Source organism: Lissotriton vulgaris, chromosome 3_2 (assembly GCF_964263255.1).
Source record: "Lissotriton vulgaris chromosome 3_2, aLisVul1.2, whole genome shotgun sequence".
In the NCBI taxonomy this organism is placed as follows: Eukaryota; Metazoa; Chordata; class Amphibia; order Caudata; family Salamandridae; genus Lissotriton; species Lissotriton vulgaris.
The window spans coordinates 91,303,980-91,327,534 of record NC_141690.1 but is presented as its reverse complement, the minus strand read 5'-3'; the positions used below and the strand labels follow the sequence as shown (position 1 = coordinate 91,327,534).

The 23,555-nt window shown below is 44.0% G+C and overlaps 1 protein-coding gene across 3 annotated transcripts in view; it reads left to right on the top strand.

The window, feature by feature from the left end:
• Nucleotides 1–23,555, top strand: part of SLIT2 (slit guidance ligand 2) — a 650,203-nt gene that overhangs the window by 458,048 nt on the left and 168,600 nt on the right. For all 3 annotated transcript variants that reach the window (XM_086964039.1, XM_086964038.1, XM_086964040.1), the window contains exons 13-17: nucleotides 6,796–6,939; nucleotides 7,136–7,299; nucleotides 15,023–15,173; nucleotides 18,423–18,497; nucleotides 20,224–20,367. In XM_086964039.1, coding sequence (XP_086820165.1) covers nucleotides 6,796–6,939; nucleotides 7,136–7,299; nucleotides 15,023–15,173; nucleotides 18,423–18,497; nucleotides 20,224–20,367 — 678 coding nt within the window. The remainder of the gene's footprint in view (nucleotides 1–6,795; nucleotides 6,940–7,135; nucleotides 7,300–15,022; nucleotides 15,174–18,422; nucleotides 18,498–20,223; nucleotides 20,368–23,555) is intronic.

Here is a 23,555-nt window from a genome sequence, read left to right as displayed (position 1 = left end):
CCACGTCGGGACCGGGAGCGGTCCCGGTCCGGCCGGAGGTCGAGAGAGCGTTCGAGGGAACGATCGCGGAGCCGCGCCGAGCGTTCCGGAAGTCGACACCACTCGTCAGGCTCGTCAGGTAGGAAGCATAAGAAGTCGGGGCGTCGTCATCGTACCCCCGACTCCCCCCGACGCTCGCGCGAAGCGGCCGGGGGCTCGGGTGACCCCAACCCCGCGGCTCCGCGAGAGTCGCCGGCGCGGCCTGCCTCATACCCTCCGGTCCCTAGGCACGGTGCGACGCCTGAGGAGATCGAGGCGTTCCTCATGGCCATGAGGGCGCTCGGTTCTCCGACGGGGCCTACGGTGCCTTCGGGCCCAGTGCTACCGTCTGGGGGTCCTGGCGGTTCGGGTGTCCCTGCCTCGGCGCCGTCGGGTGCTCCGGCCCCGGCGCCGCCGACGGCTCCGACCCCGGCGCCGCAAGGGCCTTCGGGATCGGCGCCGGCTGGTCTTCCGGCCTCCCCGGCGCCGTTGCCATCGGGGTTACCCCCGACGCCGCCCCCGCGCGACGCCGGTTCTCCGGTGCCGGCTCCGGCCGGCGCCGGCTCCGGGCGGCGCCGTCCCCTTACCTTCCCCGACGCCGGACGCGGCGCCGGACGGGCGTCGCTCGACGCCGGTCCCGGCGTCGATGGGGCCCATGAACCCCGAGGAGCCGGTCTACATCGTTGACTCCGAATACGGAGAAGATGAAGAGTTCGGTGAAGGTTGGGAGGGGTCCGAGGACCCTCTGTCACGCGAGTGCCAGTATGACCCGGACTGGACAGGTGACTTGGGGGATGCCAGTGGTCTGGATGACTCTCCTAACCCTGGTTTGATCTCTTCTCCTTCCGTGGCATCGGTGGAGGGAGCTGCTTATTCTGTGGTGCTGATGAGGGCTGCCAAGGCCTTACACCTTGAGCTCCCCGTCGCGGCCGTGAGGCCTAACATCCTCACCGAGGTCTTCAAACCGCAGTCATGCCCACAGGAGCCACTGCTGCCGTTTAATGAAGCCTTGTCAGACGTTCTGTTGGGCACTTGGTCCAGGCCCGCTTCAGGTCCGCCTGTTGATCGGAACGTGGCCAGGCGCCACCGTCCTTGTCCGGACGACCCCAAGTTCCTGTCTACCCACCCCACTCCTGAGAGTCTGGTGATCCAGGCCTCGACCTCCCAGTCCGCATTCCCGTCGGCCCCGCCCGACCGGGAATCCAAGAGGTATGACCAATTTGGCAAAAAGGTCTTCTCGTCCATTAGTTTGGGCCTGCGGTCTTGCAACACCGCCTGCCTCTTGGGCCGCTACACCCACTCTGTGTGGGATACGGTCGCGGAACTGCTGCCAGAATGCCCCATGGAGGTGCGGGCAAAACTCGGTCAGGCTGTGGCTGAGGGCCGAGATGCAGCGAAATATTCGATACGGTGTGGTCTTGATACGACCGACTCGCTGGGCAGAGCTATGTCAACGACAGTGGCGATTCGTCGCCACGCCTGGCTGAGATCCGCCAATTTTTCGGCAGACGTCCAAAATACACTGATGGACATGCCGTTCGATGGCTGTCACCTCTTCGGTGACAAGGCGGACCACGCGCTGGAACGCTTCAAGGACTCCAGGGTCACGGCCAAGTCCTTGGGTCTCTCGACCCAGCGTCAGCAAACGGGTTCATTTCGTCCCTTTCGTGGCCAAGGAAGGGGCGCCCCCACACGTGCTGCCAGCCACGCGCCGCAACAATCCTTTCAACGCGGTGGCGGCCGTGGAAACCGCCGTGGCGGCGGTCGGGGACAACGGCGGGGTCAGACCACACCTTCCCCCGCAGCATCTACCCCAAAATCCTCCTAGTCCGTGCTTTCGGCCCCATGTGACGCCAGTGGGTGGCAGGGTTCGCCATCACCACGCTCACTGGCGCACGATCACTTCGGACAGGTGGGTGCTGCAAATCGTCCGAAGGGGCTACTCCCTCCCCTTCGAGACCTCTCCTCCAGCCATGCCACCGCAGAACCACCGTGTGTCGGGGGACCACTTGACACTTCTGCAGGAGGAAGTTACGGCCCTCTTGGCCAAGGGGGCCATCGAGCGCGTTCCTGGGCCAGAAGTAGGGCGTGGTTGTTATTCCCACTACTTTCTGGTGCCCAAGAAGGACAAGGGGGGCCTACGTCCTATCTTGGATCTAAGGAACGTCAACGGCTTCCTCCGGAAGGAGAAGTTCAAGATGTTGACGTTAGCTCAGGTCTTGGCTGCTCTAGACCCACAAGACTGGATGGTAGCGTTGGACTTGCAGGACGCCTATTTTCACATCCCCGTCCTGCCGGCCCACCGGCGTTACCTGCGGTTCACGGTAGGCCAGGAGCATTTTCAGTTTATCGTGCTTCCCTTCGGCCTTACCAGCGCCCCACGGGTGTTCACAAAGGTGATGGCGGTGGTCGCAGCCCATCTGCGCAGGTTGGGGGTTTCAGTCTTCCCCTACCTAGACAACTGGTTGTTGAAGGCGGGCTCGCCCCAGACAGTCGTCCACCACCTTCAGATGACGGCAGACCTCTTGCACGACCTGGGGTTCTCCATCAATGTGCCGAAATCACACCTGTGTCCCTCTCAAAAGCTCCTTTTCATCGGAGCGGTTCTGGACTCGGCGCAGTTTCGGGTTTATCCTCCGGAACGGCGGGTTCGGGATATTCAGGCTTTGATTCCCATCTTTCAGCCGCTATCCCGGGTTTCGGTCAGGTTGACGCTGCGGCTGCTGGGACTGATGGCTTCCTGCATCCTTCTGGTGCATCACGCTCGGTGGCGGATGCGGGCTCTGCAGTGGGACCTGAAGTTTCAGTGGGCCCAGCATCAGGGCAACTTGTCCGACCACGTCTTGATCTCGGAGGGCACTGCGAGACAACTGCAGTGGTGGCTTACGGACCGCGATTGGGTCAGGGGCAAGTCCCTCTCCCTTCCCCAACCGGAGCACGTTGTCGTGACGGACGCGTCCCTCCAGGGCTGGGGTGGCCACTTGGGAGAGGCAGAGATCAGAGGCATCTGGTCTCCGGTGGAGTCCCGGCTCCATATCAACCTGTTGGAGCTGCGGGCGATTCGTCTGGCACTGAAGGCATTCCTCCCCTTTGTCAACGGGAGTGTGGTGCAGGTGTTCACCGACAACACCACCGCCATGTGGTACTGCAACAAACAGGGCGGTGTGAGGTCGTGGACCCTTTGCCAGGAGGCTCTGCGCCTCTGGCAATGGCTGGAACGTCAGGGCGTGACTCTGACGGTTCAACACCTGGCAGGTTCTCTGAACGCCAGGGCGGACGAACTCAGCCGTCGGTGCTCGATGGATCACGAATGGCGTCTGAACTCGGACGTGGCGCAAGGCATCTTTCTGCAATGGGGAGAGCCTTGGTTAGATCTATTCGCCACCGAAGAGAACGCGCAATGTCATCAGTTCTGCGCGTTGGAGTTTCCAAGACGGCACTCGCACGGCGACGCCTTTCGGCGCGAGTGGAGTTGCGGTCTGTTATACGCCTTTCCGCCTATACCACTTCTGCCCAGAGTGCTGAAGAAGATCAGGCGCGACCGGGCCCAAGTTATCCTTGTGGCTCCGGACTGGGCTCGAAGATACTGGTATCCCGAGCTACTCAGCATGTCAGTCGGTCCCCCGATCCGCCTGCCCCTTCAGGAGGACCTTCTGTCGCAGCAGCAGGGGACGGTCCTCCACCCGAACCTGTCCAGTCTCCACCTCCATGCTTGGAGATTGAGCGGCGGCAGTTGAGGCCATTTGACTTGCCTCCTGAAGTCTGTGATGTTATTCTGGCAGCCAGGCGTCCCTCCACTAAGTCGGTATACGCCTGTCGGTGGAACAGATTTGTGGCATGGTGCACAGCAAAGGCTGTGGATCCTCTTTCTGCCCCTCTTTCGGAGGTTCTTCTGTTTCTTCTTTCTCTTGCCCAGCAGGGCTCTGCTCTGGGCACTATCAAGGGCTACCTTTCTGCCCTTTCAGCCTTCTTGAGGCTTCCTGATCAGCCTTCTTTGTTCAAATCCCCGATTGTAACTCGATTCTTGAAAGGCATCACTCACATGTTTCCACCTGTTCCGTTTGTGATGCCTCAGTGGGATTTGAACCTGGTTCTGACCTTTCTAATGTGTGCTCCCTTTGAGCCCCTTCATTCTTGTCCTCTCCGTCTCCTGACTTTAAAGACGGCTTTCCTGGTTGCCATCACCTCTGCCAGGAGAGTGAGTGAGCTCCAGGCTCTTTCTGTCCAACCTCCTTTCCTGTCCATTCATCCTGATAAGGTGGTTCTGAGGACTAGACCTTCTTTCCTGCCCAAGGTTGTTTCGGCCTTTCACATCGGGCAGTCCATCACCCTCCCTTCCTTCTTCCCGCCTCCGCATCCTTCAAAGGATGAAGAGCGGCTCCATCGTCTGGACCCAAAACGTGCGCTTTCATTTTACATGGATCGCACACGCCAGTTCCGGGTGGATGACCAACTGTTTGTTGGCTACGTGGGTGCGAAGAAGGGACGGGCGGTCTGTAAACGAACCATCTCTCGATGGGTCGTCCTCTGCATCAAAGCGTGCTACTCTTTGGCTCGGAAGGAGCCTCCTGTTGGGCTGCGGGCCCATTCCACTCGGGCCACGGCGGCTACCACTGCCCTGGGCCGGGGAGTCCCCTTGCAGGACATTTGCCAAGCGGCTACGTGGGCCTCGCTGCACACCTTTGCGAGGCACTACTGCCTGGACAGTCAAGTCCGGAGGGATGGCTTCTTTGGCCGTTCTGTCCTCCAGGACTTTCTGGTGTAGTTTGTATTGGTTCGCAGACCCACCACCGGGGTTGGTATTGCTGGGGTATGTATTCTAAGGTAAGGAATCTAACACTAACGTGTTTCTTTCAGATGAACAAGTTACTTACCTTCGGTAACGATATATCTGTAAGAAACATTAGTTAGTGTTAGATTCCTTACCGATCCCACCCATCCTCCCCGTTCTGCGGACTGATACCTAGGGTTAAGGACATCCCTTTCAGGGCCCTAGTTTTACATGGCACCAGTGTTGGTTCTCTCATGGCTCTGCGTCTCCTGGCGCGGAAATGCTGTGTGCAAAGAACTGACGTCAGCGCGCGGAGGCGGCGTCTATATACTCCAGCGACGTCATCACGGCGCACGACGCCGACGACGGACGCGGAGCCGCAGGGGACGCCTGCAGACGACGCCTACCGACGCGCAGGGGTACTGCTACGCAAAAGTTTCCGGATCCAGACTGACGCCTGGGGATATTCTAAGGTAAGGAATCTAACACTAACTAATGTTTCTTACAGATATATCGTTACCGAAGGTAAGTAACTTGTTCATCTCATCCAGTACTCACTGTTGAATGCAGACAAATGTGTAGTAATGGAACAGCATGGCTGGGCCCTACACCCTAACAGACTGTACTGAAAGTTACATTAATGGCCAAAAGAACTTCTGGGTCTATCAAATTGTACTGCTTGCCTATCTTTTTACTGTGGCTTCTCATGGGTCTCCACTTTTCCTCACAGTCTCTGTATGGTATGCACAAGACCAATCAGTGGCGTGTTAGAGCAAACATTTTGCACAGCTTGGTCTAACAATCACTAACCGAGCTTAGAAGTAGAGCACACCATGAAAGGGCAGGGTCACCAACTTGATTATTTAATAAAATAAATGGTGCCCACCGTATGTTGTGGTCCTTGAGACTTGAAAGAGGATGTTACCTTTACAAAGTTTCAGCACCTGACCTTTTTCTTTAGTGATGCAATGTCTGGTGAGAGACTATTCTTCGTCGTTCCTACTCCGCGGATCAAAACTCTTCCACAAAAAGAATTTGAAATCCTTACATAGAGAAAGTGTGAAATAATTGTGAGTTAGTAGTTGTAAAATAAATTCAAAAGCACTCTGGTAAAAAAATAATAACTGATATGTTTTATTGAAGATTCTCCAGCTCCATGCCTTCACTCGGGTGCATCAGAATTGCCCAAATGAGCAGGCATGAGAAGGAGCTTAACATTCATAAAGAGTGCATGAAAGAAGTGCAACAATTGTTACTGTTATGTGCCCAGTAAAGATACTTGGCCTAATTACAAAAACTTTCCAACATTCTTAAGCTGGCAGTTATGTTTACCATCAGTGTTTTTTTAATGTCTGGATGGAAAGAGGTTACAGGAAGCAAACCATGTCCCATTCACTAGCCCACTCCTGCCCAGTGCTCGATAGTAGTAAATCCGGTACTTTGTGGAAGGTACCGCGCGGTAGAAGAAAGCGGAACTATTATGCATGGAACTTGCTTTCATCCACATGATATGTGTCTTGTTGAGACATGCGAGGGTACAGATGATCAACGTCTCTCGCTCATCGCCACGTGCCTTTGTGCCACAGGTAGTGTGTCCCACCTGTCCATGCATATTGTCATTAATGTACTGAGGTCCATTTTGTGTTGTGTGGAACACTAACATTCTGAAATGACCAATAGATAACGCTTATACAACTTATGTCAGGAGTGCTGCCGGTGCTACCATACTGGGCGATTGCAGAGCCAATGCATAAAATATCACAACGCATGCCACTTCTCAGCCACATTAGCTGCTTCCTTTTAAGTTCAGAAGAAGTTTATTAGGACAAAAGAATTACAACAATGTGCAGAATATAAAAAACAATGAAGGCAGTAGGCTCAAAACTCACTAATCTCCGCCTAGGGGCCAGTGAAGCATTAAGTTATTGCAGGGGCAGGTTGTACAGGTGGTGTTTGCAGATGCTGTCATGCTGACCTTCCGCTGTGCATTTTCTGTGTTGGAACAGGTTGCTGAATGCCAACAAGTTAAACTGCTTACGAGTGGATGCTTTCCAGGATCTTCACAACCTCAACCTTCTCTCCTTATATGACAACAAGCTTCAGACTATTGCGAAAGGCACATTTTCACCGCTGCGTGCTGTTCAGACACTGTATGTATTTTTCCTGTCACTTCTGCTTAGTGGTCACTAGGAGAGATTGCTAACCGGGGGGAAATGGCTTAGTTAGTGCTGTCACAATGGTGATTTCATTCTGTGCGCATTCCCGCTCTAGAGTAGACTAATACTTTAAAAAGTGACCGGTCACTTGAAAATAATGTGTAAAATTATTTCCATTCATCCCTGAAAGGCATTTGGCTCAGAACCCATTTATCTGTGACTGCCATCTGAAGTGGTTGGCGGATTATCTTCACACAAACCCCATTGAGACCAGCGGTGCCCGCTGTACCAGCCCCCGCCGACTGGCTAACAAAAGGATCGGCCAGATCAAAAGCAAGAAATTCCGCTGCTCAGGTAATTTGCTTAGTTCAGCTGCTATTTGTTCTTTTGTTGCTAAAAACAGTAGTTATAGAAGTCCTGGCAAAGGGAGCTGGCTTCTTCTGAATTATTGGGCGCTCTTGAACCCGGCTTTGTTGTTGAGGAAAGAGAAAGGTTGAGGGGAGGGCGGTGTTGATCCTGCAGCTTTCGCTGTGGGTTGTGTTGGCACAGAAGGGGTCTACATTCAGCAGTGAAGCTGGCAGTGCTGTGTCGTGGCATATTGCACACCCTCTCTTTTGTAAGGAACCACATTCTTTCTTTAGTGCTAAAAATATTAAATTATTAAGTAGTGCCTGAATTACTGGAAAATCCTCACTGTTTTTGGCTACTTCTTGATCCCTGTTTTGTTTGTTATCCAAAGAACCTCAATGTGAAATTAACTGTTTACATCTCGAAATCTGGTGCCTTTTCCTCCTCACTTGGTTTCCAACCCTAAAAGGCCTACCCTTGATATGGTGTCCACCTGTCCAATGGGCTTCTTTTTGTAGTCTGTTGCTGTTTCATGGTTGAGTCCAAATATTTCTTTTTGTTCATGTTTCAGGTACCTGCGCCACCAAATGCTTACTTTGTGTTGCACCAGCTCCTGCTTTGATTCCATATTTTGTGCACTAGGTTGTCTGTATTTAACTTCATTCCTTTGTTAATGTAATTAAGCTCATTCTCTGCTTCCTGACATTCGGCCCATCTTTTCTGTGTTTTTCTCTCTCTTCCTGTTGCTATAGCAAAGGAACAGTATTTCATTCCAGGTAGGTTTGGCTCTACAGTTGGACTGGCACACTGCAGTCACTCTAACCCTGAGAAGGAAACCATTGTGTTGTTATAGTGTCTAGAAGAGGCGATGCATGTGGTTTTGAAGCACACAACAGCCATGTTTGTGGCGACATCTCCATGTCCTCTGTAGGCTAATAGCAGCCTTGTTTTCTGAACCTTTGAGACATTGCATGCAGCCCTCTACCCTTTTTAGATGTTTTGTTGCATATGTCTGAAAGTGCTAAGACAAACCGACCCGTTCTTATCCAAATTGTTCCTTCTGGTCCCTTTTGCCTTTAAAATGTGCTTCAAAAGGTAAACATCGCCTTCTTTGTGGTCTTCTACTCCCTTATGAAAATCTACATAATGCTCTTGTAACTCCATTCTGCCTGCAGTGTCAAAATGTTGCTCACAGTTAAAATTTAGAGTAGCAATATTAGAAAGATATTGATGTGTATTCTGCCACTACATGTACATAAATGAAATGCTCACTAAATTGGAGATTATTAGTTGGTCCAGCGACCTGAATGCAGAATTGTGTGTTGCCAGTATAAGTCTGAAATTGTAGCGCCCCACCATGAATTAAGTTGAAATTAATTGATAGGAGCTAAAAGTCAAAGAAAATGGATGACAGAAAAGAGTCCTGGGGTACACTACAGTTAATGGGAAAGAAGAGTAGGCTAAGGATCAAAGCTTGTGTCATTGACCCCTCTCTTTAACCCCTTCGATGCTGATGACGAGCTCAGCTCGTCATCACCCACGGGGGTCGTGTGCTGATGACGAGCTGAGCTAGTCATGGTGCCACTAAAATGGCATTTTCCAGCACTGGGGGGGAAAACGCCTAGCATCCAAGTGGTTAAGGATCAGATGGCTACCATTCATGATTAAGCTTTTTTTTTTATTTGTAAAATTATTTATTTTTGCCCAGAAAAAAAGAGGCAGAAGTGGATTTCTTTAAATAGATAATAGATCAGACTTTTGGCTTGCAGAGCTCTAACGAGCTGCATGAATGCGGATTTGCCAGCCTCACCCATGTGCAGTTTTGCTGCAGCAGCAAAGCGGCACCACCGTCCTTATGCACCCTTCACGTTGAGACCACTATACATATAATGTGTCTAGGTAAGGAAACCACAGATGAGATCCTGGCTCAGTAACCACCAGTCTACACACAGTAACCACCAGTCTACACAATGATTGATATCTGCATCTAACGGTGACTCTATATTGTGATAGAATAAGTGATGTTTTTGTGGGCTCTCGCCACACTACTCTTATGCTATAATGTGCTGTTGTCTCATTGTCACATATCAGTTTGTAACCCCAGCAAAGACAGCATTATTCTGCCAGTATTCAGACTGCCTTACTGGCTAAGACATTGCCTGCTTTCCTCTGATTATGATTTAAAAATGGCTTTCCATTTGGTAAGAATCAATGTAATCTTACTTTAGTTTCCAATTGCATTTCTTGTAAATCCTAGCGATGGTGGTTTCTGAGTGTGAGAACTAGGCCTCCCCAGTACCTGTATTGGCACTTTTTTCTTTTGCCGGAAGGATTTGACCTTCAGGAGTCCCTTCTCCCTTATAGAAAGAGGTGTAGACACTCTACCCCTTTGCATAGTGGTCCCTCAGTACTGTGCTATCAAGGTAGCCCAGGCAGCTTCTGCTACATGTAATAGCCTACAGTAAGGTTTATATGGTTTATGTAATCTATTCCTCTGTGGCACCATACATACTGTTAATTCCTCATCTTCAGGTTCAGTGCTCAGAGGGGTGTATGTTTGACTGTGGGTGACACCTCTAAACTAGAGCTCTTCCCTCCTGCCTGAATTCCCTTCCCTCCTTCTAGGCCCACCTCTCTTTGGGAAGGAAGGCAAATATGAGAATTCTGAGGGGATTGGCTTGTATTGTCTCTCCCTAGGAGTTGTTGCTCTTTCTAAAAAATGTAATTTCTAATTGATACCCTTTGTACCTCAAAGAAAGAAAACATTTTGTGCACCGTGCTTTGCCATTTCCTCTTAGGAAATTAAGCTAATCTATCGAAAAGTTTCATTGGAAACCCCATCTCTGCACAAGATGTGAACAGGGATTCTGGAGCCCGCTAAAAACTTAGAGGTGCCTCCCCTGGAATTTTGGAGAATCAAGAAAGTACTTCACTGAACAATCACCCAGACTGTCTAAGATTACTGTTTTGCTTCTCCAGACCCACAAAAGAGCATCACTTAAAACTGTGGACACCTTCTTGCGGTGAACCCTGCTGACATGTAGAGTGTTAAGAGAACTGACAGACTTGCAGACATTATTAGCCATATAATCGGATCTTCCTTGCATTGTCAGATCCGACAAGATCTATACAGAGAGCCATTGAACAAACAACTTTGCCACGCAAGAATTAGCTTTGTCTGACTTCCAGTAGGCAGGCCGGTGTATATGTATGCTTTAAAGGCTGGAGGCATTTCTGCATAGGCTGAGCTTCCAACTTTGCTCTCCCTCATTGAAATTGAGAGGAATACCAGAATTTAACTCCAGATTTGATGGATCGGCACCAAACGTGCTATGTAAATGTAAATGTTTTTGTACTTGTATAGCGCACAGCTACCTGCAGTGGGTTTCCCGGCACTTCTACGAATACCGCAAGGGAACCCTTCCTGGCTTTCCCTGTGAAGTGTCCACTCCTGGGCACCCCCATGATGCAGGCCAGGCATCCCTCGCGTTGTGGGGGCCGTTGTGGAGACTAAGCAAGCTATTGCCCAGAGTTGCAGCGTGGGACCCATGATCAGAATAGGCACTGAGGGGAGAATATCCGGTCAGGGGAATTAATGAGCCCGAGACCCTCCGGGGCAGGAATCGAACCCTGGTCCCTGGCCAGAGCTCTGCATCGAGGTCTGCCTGCTCTAACCATTGAGCATTTTATTTATTTATTTATTAAACTTGTATTGCGCACAGCTACCCTCAATGGGTTTCCCGGCGCCAGAGATAGATAAAAGAAAGAAACAAGCAAAAGGCCCAAACAGAAATCATAATTTGTGCAAAGGTTTGGTCAGATTCGTTGAACCACGCCAATAACAACTTTACAATGGAATCTCTGGCTTAAACTTAACTACATACTAGCTAGTGTGAATAATATATATTTCTGCCAAATAAATGTGGCCCGATAACAAGTTAATTATACCATTTATACTAATGAAACTCACATTCACAATTTATTACTACATTTCAAAAATAAAATGCGAGTTTATTACTACAGTACAGGGAACATGACCTGAGAAACATACTTTTCACTGCTTCCCAGATTGCATTGAACAATTATTTTACACATGGAAACAATTCTCCTAATAGTCAGATATCTCTTGAGTGTGATTTTGCCTTGCACACAGTTAACCCCTTGCAGCCTGGTTTTGGTTAAATACAATCGTTAAAACACACACATAAAATGCGGAGGCATATTCCAATATGCTATTTATTTGTTACCATTGTTGAAGGTGGGGAAAGGCACCATGCATCACTGGAGACTTCACCTTTCATGAATCTCAAGCTCTCCTCACAGTTACCAATGGTAGTAAATAGCCTAGCACACATCTACACATCTACATGTATAATATATATATATATATATATATATATATATATATATATATATATATATATATATATATATAAATATATATATATATATATATATTATATATATATATATATATATATATATATATATATATATATATATATATATATATATATATTCTCTGCTCACAACTTCTTTCACTCCGGTAAAAGATGATATCATAAAAGGTATAATATCTATATATATGTATTATATCTATACATATATTATATATTTGGCATAGGTGTGTGTTTTGCATATATTTATGCATTTAAATATATATAAATAAATATAGCAATAATTGCAGCTACCCAGAGTGTAATCTGCTATCTGTTACCCTTGTAGAGTGTGGGAAAGGGCATTGACTCACAATAGGTGACGCCTGGAGTGGGTCATGACGCCCCACCTCTTTGTCAAGGTCTGTAACAAACAACATATATTACTCTACACCAATGCTTCATTTGTGGAAAAATAAGTGCCAGGCCACAAGATATTTCTTAGGAGGCGACTGCAGTTTTCACAACGACTCTCCCTGCCATATGCAAGTACGGTGCTACCTACTTACCATCATATTCTTTGAAATGCAACAATATGCTCTATTTCTGCCTATCCACAACTGTAAGAATGGCTTGGAGGTGCTGGTATTATTATTGTTATTGAATTTTTCAATGAAAAATCGTCTTGTGCTGATTATAATATGCAGGGCCAACTTGTGGTGGATCATGATAAATATGTGCCATTGTCAAGAAGCACCGGGACAAAGAAACGTAGTCTGCATCTGCATACACGGTTTATTCTATGTCATTTTTTCATGTTTATTGTCAGCTAGTTAGTCAAGATGCAATGGCTTACGTTCATACCATAATGTTTAATCATATTGAAGGAAGGACATTTTGACTGTTAGGATAGTTGATTTCTTGTGTAAAGTAATGATTATATGCAACTTGTGAGGCAGAAAACACTGTTTTTCTAAAGTCACTTTTGTTATTCTGGGCTAATAAACTGGAATGTGAGCCTCGCACTGTTATAATAAATGTGTTAATATGTGTTTATTAGTACAACTGCTCTAAATAACATGTTTTATTGGGCTACTTTTATTTTCAGTGCCATGGAACATCCCACGGATAGGGTTGATATTTTCTACTAGCATATGGCTAGATGAGAACTAGGTGTAAAATCTGATGGATTTACTGTGTTTTTATATGGAATTTGCCACATATTTGGGCTCTTAAATTACTTCTGGTATATGCCTTGAGTGGTTATGTACAAATCGATTTGACATAATCTTACTTTGGTGGCAATTGTAACATATTCTTCCCTTGGTCATAATTCTTTTCTACAATTTAGTAGCAGAAGATAGATCAGTTCTGCAGCTGAGCAAATCTCTGTATTGATAGCTTGTACAGTTGTTCCACTTCATTCTGACCCTACATTGCTATCTGCTCTGCAGCACTCACACCGTATAGCACATTGATTGCAGTGGGCTTACTTTACTGTAAATGCTAGGATATGTGTCACACTTATGGTGGATTTTGCAACTATTGGAGACTTTTTGGAAATAACTGAGTTGAAGGATGAAAAGTAAATAGAATGCCTAAGTCAAGTGGCTGGATTTAACATACCCTTTTTGTGCTAATATAGCTTCAACATATTTGTTCATATTTGTGTATGCCTTATTAATTCAAATTATACCATTATAACCTCTGCGGCGAATATCTTTCATGGGTTTATGTAGTGCAAATAATTAGAAAGTTAGTATATGCCTTCCTCTGCTCTGCTAAACATCAGAGGTTGTAGTCCAAATGTGCAATATTGTATTTTGCTGAACTAATAATTGAGAATCCGAACCTCCTCTCTTATTATTTGTAAAGGGTACATTTGTAGTACTAGTGCTTTGCCCTGAAATGAAAATTTAAGAATAGCGTTCATTGACTTCATATTTGATATCCCGTTGTTAGGCTTAGAACAGGAGAAATACTGACATTTACTTTAGTCTCAGTCATAGTTTAAGAGACACAGTCAAATATGATAAATACCCCAATAGGAGAAGGAAGACACCAGAAGGCATACTATAATCGCATATGATATTCTGTTTTTAATTGACTTTCTTTTCACTTCCCAAATTGCTAAATTATTTTGTCCTCACAAGGTGGCTGGGTCTAATCTGTACTGATCATACTTACGGTTCATGTGTTCTGCAGACTTATTGCAGCTTTGTATGCAGTTTGTTTTGTCTTAATGGGGAATGCTGTGTCTTCTTTTCTTTCTTGGCTATCTTTACTTTCTAGGAGTTCACCACTTGGGATGTAAGTAATGTCCAATGACTGAAACAAAATATTGTGTTCTTCCTGTTCCGATGTAATGTCTACTAATCCTGGCCCTTTTTCCTGTGTATCAGATGAAGCCAGTAGTCAACCGTGTTTTCATCTGTTACTTTGCAACCCTCTGTCCATTCCTTGAGCAGTGTGTCACCCATGATTTGTTTACAATGTCCTTCATGTTGGCACCGTTGGGGGAAGTGACAGTCACACATATATCCCTGTGGCATCGCAGACTATACATCACAGGTACTAAACTTGAAGAAACCCTTCAACTCTCACTTCTTCCTTCCTCTGTTCCTTTTGGTCATACCCTTGGCCTATGGATGCTTTTGAGCTACCTAGCGAGATTTTCTCTTGTGCTTGATCTAACCATGTGATTGTGAGGTATGAGTAAAACATGGTTCTGTCAAGCACCATGGAACGTCACGCAGCTTTCTACAGCTTATTAAACTGCTGCCATTTAGCACACATTAGAATTTTAGAGACGAGACAAGGCTTTTAATCTGGTCACACACTTCTAAAAATGTAGACAAATGTGAACCTGCATCTGAGCAAAGAGACGTTTAAAAACTCAGAAAACTGATGTTTCAATTGTTTAAAAAAATAAAAATTGTTAGAATCAAAGTTGAAAAGAAAAGTGTATGTGTGAGGATTTTCAGTAATTACAATAAAAGTTAGACTTGCATTATTTTCTTGCACAACGAAATCCAATATATGACGTAGCAATCAGTAGCCATTCTAAGATTTTCACATTGGTTCCACAGAATCAGCAGACAGTGTAGCTGTGAAAAGCTTATGATATAGCATCATTTGGTCAACATTTTCCAGCCAGTACTTTGCCTCTGTTGTTTAACCCTGTTTGTTTAAAACTGTTTTATGTCAGTTCTTTTTTTTAAAACCAAACCTCTGAAGTTCTCACCCTTGTTGCTGTCATTATTATTAAATGTGTCCTCTTTTTCCTGCCTAGGTAATAACATCTCACATTACGTACTCAAAGCTTTGTCTGTTTCTGTTTTAATTTTCCACAGGCACTGAGGATTACAGATCTAAGCTGAGTGGAGACTGCTTTGCAGATCTGGCCTGTCCTGAAAAATGTCGCTGTGAAGGGACAACTGTAGATTGCTCCAATCAAAAATTAACGAAAATTCCTGATCACATCCCCCAGTACACTGCAGAACTGTAAGATGATCAACTTTTAACGATCAAGTCACCCTATAGCTTACATCATTAATAGTATATTTTAGAAATGCACACAAACCAGCAAGCTTCCAATAACAACTATGGTTATGATTCGTCAATTAAACAAGTTAAGAAAGAGAACAATTAAAACAACACCCCATTTCTAAGTTCTAAAAATGTTTCTTTAAAGTGTCAGATTTAGCAAAGACACCAAGACTTGAAGAAAGAATTTGTTTTATGTTGATGAGATATAGTCTTTTCGGATGAGAAAAGGAATGTGAATACAGGGCAGGGTCTGCAGTACATACATTGCTGCATTAGCACAGACCACGCTAAAGTGGGCTTAATATGTTTGCGAGAACCTGGCAATATTTAAGTGAAATACTATATGAACTGTGATCCCAAGTTAAGCTACATATAGAAATTTATATGCACTCATTTAGACTATTATGAAATTAAAAGTGGTCTATAACAGTAACAGTCTCAATCAAATGTAGATGTATAGGTCAAAAATAGGCCAGTAATCATGTTTTACTTTCAGTGTACATTCCGCAATTATTATTTATCTTTAATTCGTCAGTACTCAACAACTTATAAGTACTCATACTCATTTAGCAATAGACCTACAGCCCCAATAATGTATATACTCAAAACAAATCAAAAGCCTTTAATAGTTCTTGTACGTCCTTATCCGTATTAATTTAGCTACATGTTTTCAGAACTCCCGCTGCCCTTTTACTAACGAAGCCGCACTTCCAGTAATATTCATATACTTCCACCGATGGCAGTCCCCTGTTGTACACACCCCTCAGGCCCCTGCAAGACGCTTTAATGTGAATTTAAAATTAGTATAGCGTGCCATTATCATAGTCCAAGATAACACAAACTGGGTTGCAGTCTACAGCTTTCCATAACATTAAGTATTTAAAATTCTGTACTCCAAACTCTTAACGAGTCAGCTAGTTACATTGCATGCTGGAACCTAGAAATGTGACCTACACAGTTAGGAAATAATATGTTTATGAAACAGTTTGAAAAAGATACATTTCTTATAGATTCTGTTAATGCCACATTTGTGACAATGTGATTGGGTGGTGAATACATTGGTTTACAAAGCCAAAGTCAAATTTATGTAGACAAAGCTTTCACTATTTAAATGAAAAATACTTAGTCATTTGTTTTAAACTTTAAATTCACATCTAGCCTAATGATTATTTCTAGAATCTGTAATTTTTAATACATCTCAACATGTTTGAGCTATGAACAACTGAAATGCTAATACTGAATGTAAATTTCATAAAAACTAAAAATGTGAGTACAATAAATAGCACATCCTTGTATGTTTAATTTAAATATATTATGAAATGAACCTCTACAATTTAGAATTCTTAATACCATGAGAAAGGTCACATTTTGCTCCTTATAGATTTTGTCTGGGAGGGTACTTGGGTTGTGGCCAACAGCTTTCTACTCAAGACATCCTCATTTTGTAATGTCGCTTAACAATGGAAGAATGATTGCACATAAAGATAATGGCAAGGACTTCATAGGGAGTGTGTTGCATTTGAGCTGTAGTTTGTTTTTAAGCATATAGCAGACATTGGCAATTAGAGCAGTGCCCATCTAAGGAACGGTAGATCTGTGTTACTATGTATATTTTGTGGTTTCAAGTATTCAAGCGGATGTATTTGTTCTTGGCTCTCAGGTAAAAGGCTTTGAATGTGGCCCAGGCGTTAATAAGATTATAGTGGAGTAGTACCAGTGTGAGTAAGAGGGGCCGTAGGAATTCATTCTAGTTAGTTTATGACTCTAGCTGCATTGTTATGAAACTTTTGGAGGCAGCAATCGTATTACACTAGTCTATGTAGAGTGAGCTGAAGTAGTTGGGTTTGGAATTGATGATAGCTTTAACTGTAACTGCGCAACTGTCTTGGAAATGAAATGGAGGGTAGTAGTGAGAAGCATTGGACATAGAAATGTGCTGGGCTGTGATAGTCTGGTGCAATTCCTTCTCATTTCACCTTGTTGGTGGTAATGATTGACATAGAATAGGTAGAAGAATTTCATGGGTGGTTCAAGAACAATTTATTCTGAGGGTCAATAGTTCTGCTTTGCTGCCACTAAGATGAAGGACATTTTTTGTTGACATTAGTGGACATGCTGTGTTATAAGTTCTCCGATTGATAGTTATTAATGTACGTGTAGAGTTGAATGTCATGAGTGTAGGGGTAAAAGAGCGGTCAGTGTCAATGGAGGCATCTGGCAGTCATAGAAGTATTTTTTAGGGCTCAGAAGTTAGATGTTTTGTGGGAAGCATCCTGACTATAAGGAAACCTGGTTAATTACTGCTATCAGAATGAATGCCAGACAGTAATAAGCTGTGGATGCTTTTGTTTCTGACATTGTTGACATTGGTGAGCGAAGTTTGTAAGGTGTGGGATTGTCCTTATGTTGTTGGCATTGTTGTAGAGAGGTTTGGTATTATATATTTTTGAAATTCGGATCAGAAAAATATGTTTAGCAAGGACTACAAGTGTACATTATTTCAAGGATTGGTTTACAAAATGAATTCTAACATGCCACCCCAAAAAACTTGTTTGTTAGAGATAGTTTGCACTTACAAGGAAAAGTCCCCCTAGAATTATAGGAGATGTGCATTTTTATGCCTTTTGATTGGTGGCGACAGCTTTCTCTTCATTGGTGTATGAAGGTGACCTACATTAGACCTGTGGTTGAATAAAAAAACATTGAGATTGCAAAATAGTTTTATTTCCCAACAGTGTGCTCTGACAATCTTTGCTACTTTTAGATTTGTTTGACTTCTTCAGTCAATATTATACACCCTAGTGCATCTGGTATTTTTCATCTCAGTTTGAATTCAGGTTTTTTTAAAGTTCATGAACTTTGGATTTTTTAAAATGTGACAGTGTTTAGGTTTTGCTAAACCTCACCTTTTTCATTAGTAACCCAGGTTAATAAGAGCACTGATTGCTCCCACAGAGCTGCTATGCATGCATTTGTTTATTTTACATGTATTTATATGCAAATAAACGTGTGTGTAGCATATAAATCTTGGAAATATACAGATATATTTATAAGCTTGCTGTCAATATTCTGGAATCATTCCAAAGGGGGTATTGTTACACATGTTGTCTAAGTACAGATGGGATTCTGGTTATCTTTCTGCAAAAGCATGTCTTTTTGATAGAAGTTTTTGTTGAGAAACTTTTTCATTTCTTTTCCTTGCAGCCGACTTAACAACAATGAGTTCACAGTACTGGAAGCGACTGGAATCTTCAAGAAGCTCCCGCAGCTGCGTAAAATGTTAGTGTGTGCTCCTTGATCAACTGCTATTGAAGTGACATGTCAGCCCCCCTTTGTAATTCCACAGCTTCATTAATTCCTGTCAGTGCTGGATGCAATGGGTTTGGGAGGGGAGCCAAGCAAGCGGACTGCAGCATGAGTTTTTGCCTGATCAGTGGGGTGCACCTTAGTTGGGATATCTCTTTTCAACAGGGGTGGCCACTGTCAGTCAAGCGTCTTCCCTCGCCCTGCACTTGCATGCCTCTGCCACATCAGTTTAGCCTTTAGACAGCTGGCCTGTTGTACTGCCACAGTGGGGTTCTTGGCAGCCCCTGCCAATTCAGGAATGATTCCAGCTTCCCTAACGACTCCCAAAACTGTGCTGTTCTGCCTGTATTCGTGCATTCAACATATGCCTTTGGGTTCTCGCTTCATTAAACTTTCGTTAGGAAAAAAGAATGACTGTTAAACAGACTTGTTAGCTCAGGTGCAAAATTCACATTGAGCAGGACACACTATTTAAGCGGCACTGAGCGTGAAAGGTCTGCCGTCACACTTCTAATTTCCCCAGAAATCAAGCAGCAGGTATCTGTACGGTGATGCAGAAGCATATCCATTTTGATGATCTAATTCCGAAGTGAAAAGAACACCAGTATAGCCACAACACACAATTTCCATTCAGTTGAAATGGTAATGTAGCAGTCTGGAAAAGGCAAGTGGGAACTACGCTCACATTAAACCTCCATCATTATAGGTCAGTTTGCTTTTTAGAACAGACTTACAGCTGCTTCACTGGGAGAAGCAAAGTCTCATTTTTTTTGTTTAAATTTCTTTGCAAAGTCTCAATTTTTTAACAACTTCTATCTTCATCTGGTAAGAGTTTTCTAAATGGAAATAAAAAATACTCTCTTCCATAATTGCCAAAAGATGGCATGTATACAACATATTTGGGCTACTAGAGACATTAGATAGAATGTTCTATATGGAGATTTTGTTTCAAAGGCTGAAGAAGGCCTGTGAGAGAAAGTGGAGTTTAAAGAGAAGTTTCTAAGTCTGAGATCCTTATTTTGATGTTTAGAAAACTTCATACCCATTAACTAGTTTGTTTGCATACTGCTTTTGATAAATATTATAAATAGAGTGTATTGTTCTGAGTATTTTCCTGATATATAATACCAAATATTACAAACCAAAGAAGCTTCAAAAAAATTGTATTAGTAGATTAAACGTAAGTTTTATTTTCCCTTTGTCAATACTACAGATATCCTTAAGTAATACTCCTTATTAGTGTCTAATATATCATGTTCTACTCCAGTGTGTAAAATACACTTCCAAGTAGTTGTAAGCAGTAAACCAGCCACGGTGCCAGATGAAGTGAATTCCATCACCTTGATTGAGGGTGAGCCGCCCTCCAAAGTATAACTCAGGCCCTACATTTTTTAAAAGGCTCCAATATTCCCATTAAAATAAAAAAAAATGATTTGTGAATATTGTTGTTTGTGTATTAAATAACATACTTTATTAGTTGTGTAGTTTTTTTATGTATACTTAGTTCTGTGTTTTTGAGTATTGTTTTGAGGTTCAACTCATAGAAATTGCTTAGGTGGGGGTTCTGACATCCAGTCGCGAATCAGTGGGGGTTTGCACTTAAGTCAAAAGGTTAAGAACCACTGCCCTTGATAACTAAAACACTGAAATAAGTAAGAAAAACTTGGTTTTGATATTGATTTCATTGTGGTTCAATTAGAAACCTGAGCAACAACAAGATAACAGACATTGAAGAAGGAGCATTTGAAGGATCCAGCGGTGTGAATGAGCTGCTCTTGACCAGTAACCGGTTGGAAAATGTCCACCACAAGATGTTCAAGGGGCTTGAGGGGTTGAAAACCTTGTAAGTATAATTTCTACTTGCCCGCTCCTTCCTCTGGTCCTTTAGGAAAGTAGTTCTCAAATTTGAGTTATTGTTAATGCTATTGTATAGTAACAAACTATTTAAATGATTGTAAAATGAACATTAGCCCACTTCAACATTTGTGTAAGTTTCATATTGTCTTAAACAGCTTGGTTAAATATCGGAAAGTCAAGATCCCATCATTGCCACAAGCTTCATAGGTGCAGGCACACTTATCACTGAGCAGCAATGTCATGAAGACAACAATACCTGTGTTTTCCTAATGATAGGAATACATGAGATATTTGGCTTCATCTTAAAGCAGTCTGGACTGACAAGCATGGTCTCCTGTATTGCCAAGACTGGACTCCTCTCTTTCCTTCTTAGATCAGTGCCCTAGAAATGTTCTTCAATATAATGTTGATTTCAACTGGCCTATTGCCACATAACTTACGTTTAAGCACTGATTGGATGATTCAGAGGAGTTATGTACTGATGCTTTCTTGATCAGACATGCATGGGTCATAAATTAAAGCCATTAATTAGTAATGTGTTGAGATAATGGCTATTGTTTCTAATGCATGTCCCAATTACCATTACCTTTTTCTCTTGAAAAGATAATTTGGTAGAGTAGTACTGCATCTGGTACACAATAAAAACATATCTGACTTTAACCAAAACATGTAGTCGTATTTATTTTTAAAACTCAGTCTTAGGCTTTGCTACTATTTTCTAACGGATACTTCTATCAGCAGTTACCTCACCTGTAGAATGATCCCAGGCGCCACACTGGGTCTGGATTTCTGAAATCACAATTGCTCCCAGTTGCCAACAAATGCCACCAGCTTGCTTATTAGTGGTGGAGAGCCATATATAGGAGCCTACCTTATGTGCTGGTATCAGTTTTTATATTGCACAAATGACGAAATGTCATGTAGATGACCTGCTCTTTGGGGACTTTGCTGTTACCAAGAAAGGAAGAAGAATTGCAGACATTGACCCTTTCCTGCTTGATCATCCCGAATGTAAAGAAATGCTGTGCTCTGGCCAAGTAGGAACCCCCCTGAGGGCCTATGTGCTTGCTCCACCCTAGCTAAAGCTGTCTAGAGGGTGTTGGCAAGGGGTGCTCTTGTACTAGACAGCAGTCAAGATCTGATATTGGCATCCGTGCACACATTCACAAACAAATGCTGCCTCATCAGTCAACTCTGCAGAGAAGGCATTTTTGCTCACTCGGTTCTGCAGCACTTCTTGATACAAGCTCACAACTCAGACCCTCCTCCTTTTGGAAGGGTACTGCATGGGTGTCGATTCTAAAAGCAAGAAATATGTTGTATAGGTATGTGTCAGTGGAGCAAGTTACTTGACATTGGTTATGCTCTTTCTGGCGGCTACTCTGTCTAATCACAGATTCCTTACTGCTGTCTCTCCTCCTCTTTCTAAAGAATGAACTCCTGTGTCTGTTTAAAAGGCCCTAAATTAGTTTCAACACATTGTTGTGTCTGATCCTTTAACACCTTAAGTGCTGCGCCTAATCCAACGGCCGACGGCACCACTACCTCGGGAGTGCTGCTGTCAGCCGTTGGACGTTTCAACTGCACCTGCGCAATGGAACGTTCAGCACTGGAGCTGGACGTTCCATAGCTGCTAAGGTGTTAAAGGATCTTTGTAGTATAGTATGTGTGTTAGCGTGTGTGCACAATCGAACTTTGTCATCTTTTTTGGTCCACTGTGTGCATGACTGTTCATTGCTAGGCCTCAGGAGAAAGTTCTGTGGAGTGGGATCATCATTAGCCTATTGAATGCCTATGTTGCAGTTGTGTGTGCATGTGGGTGTAGAATATCTAAGTTTTCTTGTGGTAATTTATTTCTGATGAGTAGATTACTGTGAGGATAGGGAGAGGAGAGGCTCTTAAAGTGGCACCATAAGTGTGCAGATTTTAAACGGATCTGTAATTCATCTCCGGGTGCTCCTATTACTTTCTGAGAAAATGGAATGGAGCAAAGAGATACAAATAGATTTGCCCAGTACCACCCATTGCAATCAAGTGGAGAAACTAGTGGTTTCTCTGAGGTTTCCTGATTCCTCAGCAGAAGGTTTCCTCTCTTGACCACTCCTTCTCACCGATGGGCAATGCTAAACAATCAAATGTCAGTAGGTCTGGTGTGAGCATGTTTGCAATTGTAGTTTTTGCAGCAAAGCACATACATCTGTAAAAACGCATTCTATGTATCAAATATGCGGCATGAACTGGAAGAAGTGCCGCATTTGAGGACCTGGAACATCATTTAGAGTTTGTTGGATGGGTTCCTGCTTCACAAACATTATGGATACCCCGTCTGCCTTATTTCAAGTGCCATAGGAGACATAATGCACTTGTAATCAGGAGGATGAAATATCCATCACATTGTGACAGAGTGTATCATCCATTGGCATGCTTCGTCATTGTGTCCTCACCTACATACCTCCTGCATCTGGGCGAGCTCAACAATGTTAGTCGCGGGAGCACTTATTGTTTTGGGGTAGGAGAACAAAATTGCTGAAAGGTGTCCCTTTTATTTTGGAATTTATTCATGGGCCCTTTGGCAAGATGAAAAACAAAGGTCGATGCACTTGGAGTATTTAATAAACTTCATCATCTACAGATCTACATGTTTCAGCCAAGTACTAGTGGCTTGAATCTCAAATGCCTTTCATGGGAACATACATGTACATCCTTATGCGGACAGCGATTCTGTCGCTATAAATATGGGCCATACAATATTTTTGCCAATATATAGGTCGTACACTATTTGTGCTGTTGTTTGTCATTGTAAACAGCTTCCTTCTTTCTTCAGTGCCACTTGTACAAAGGTACTTAGTACTTTCCTCTGTTGAGAATGTATTCAGTTGTCTACATTGGGCCCCATGGAGTATTAAAGGCGGGCGGAGCCTATTGTCACACCTTGGACAAGGTGCGAGCTCGAGAGAGACCTACGTTACTAAAAATAGTGTAAAATATTTCTACTGTGGAAGGTTTGTTGTGAAAGACCTTCTCAAGTCTCAGGATGTTAAGTTGTTCCCAGTCCTTGGCTTTAAATGTTTAATGAGTGAGGCGCATCTATTTGTAATTGTGCTGTAAATAAAGTACAGAGCATTAAAAGTGAACTACATAAATGTCACTGCAAGCGCCGGGGAGGAGAAGCGA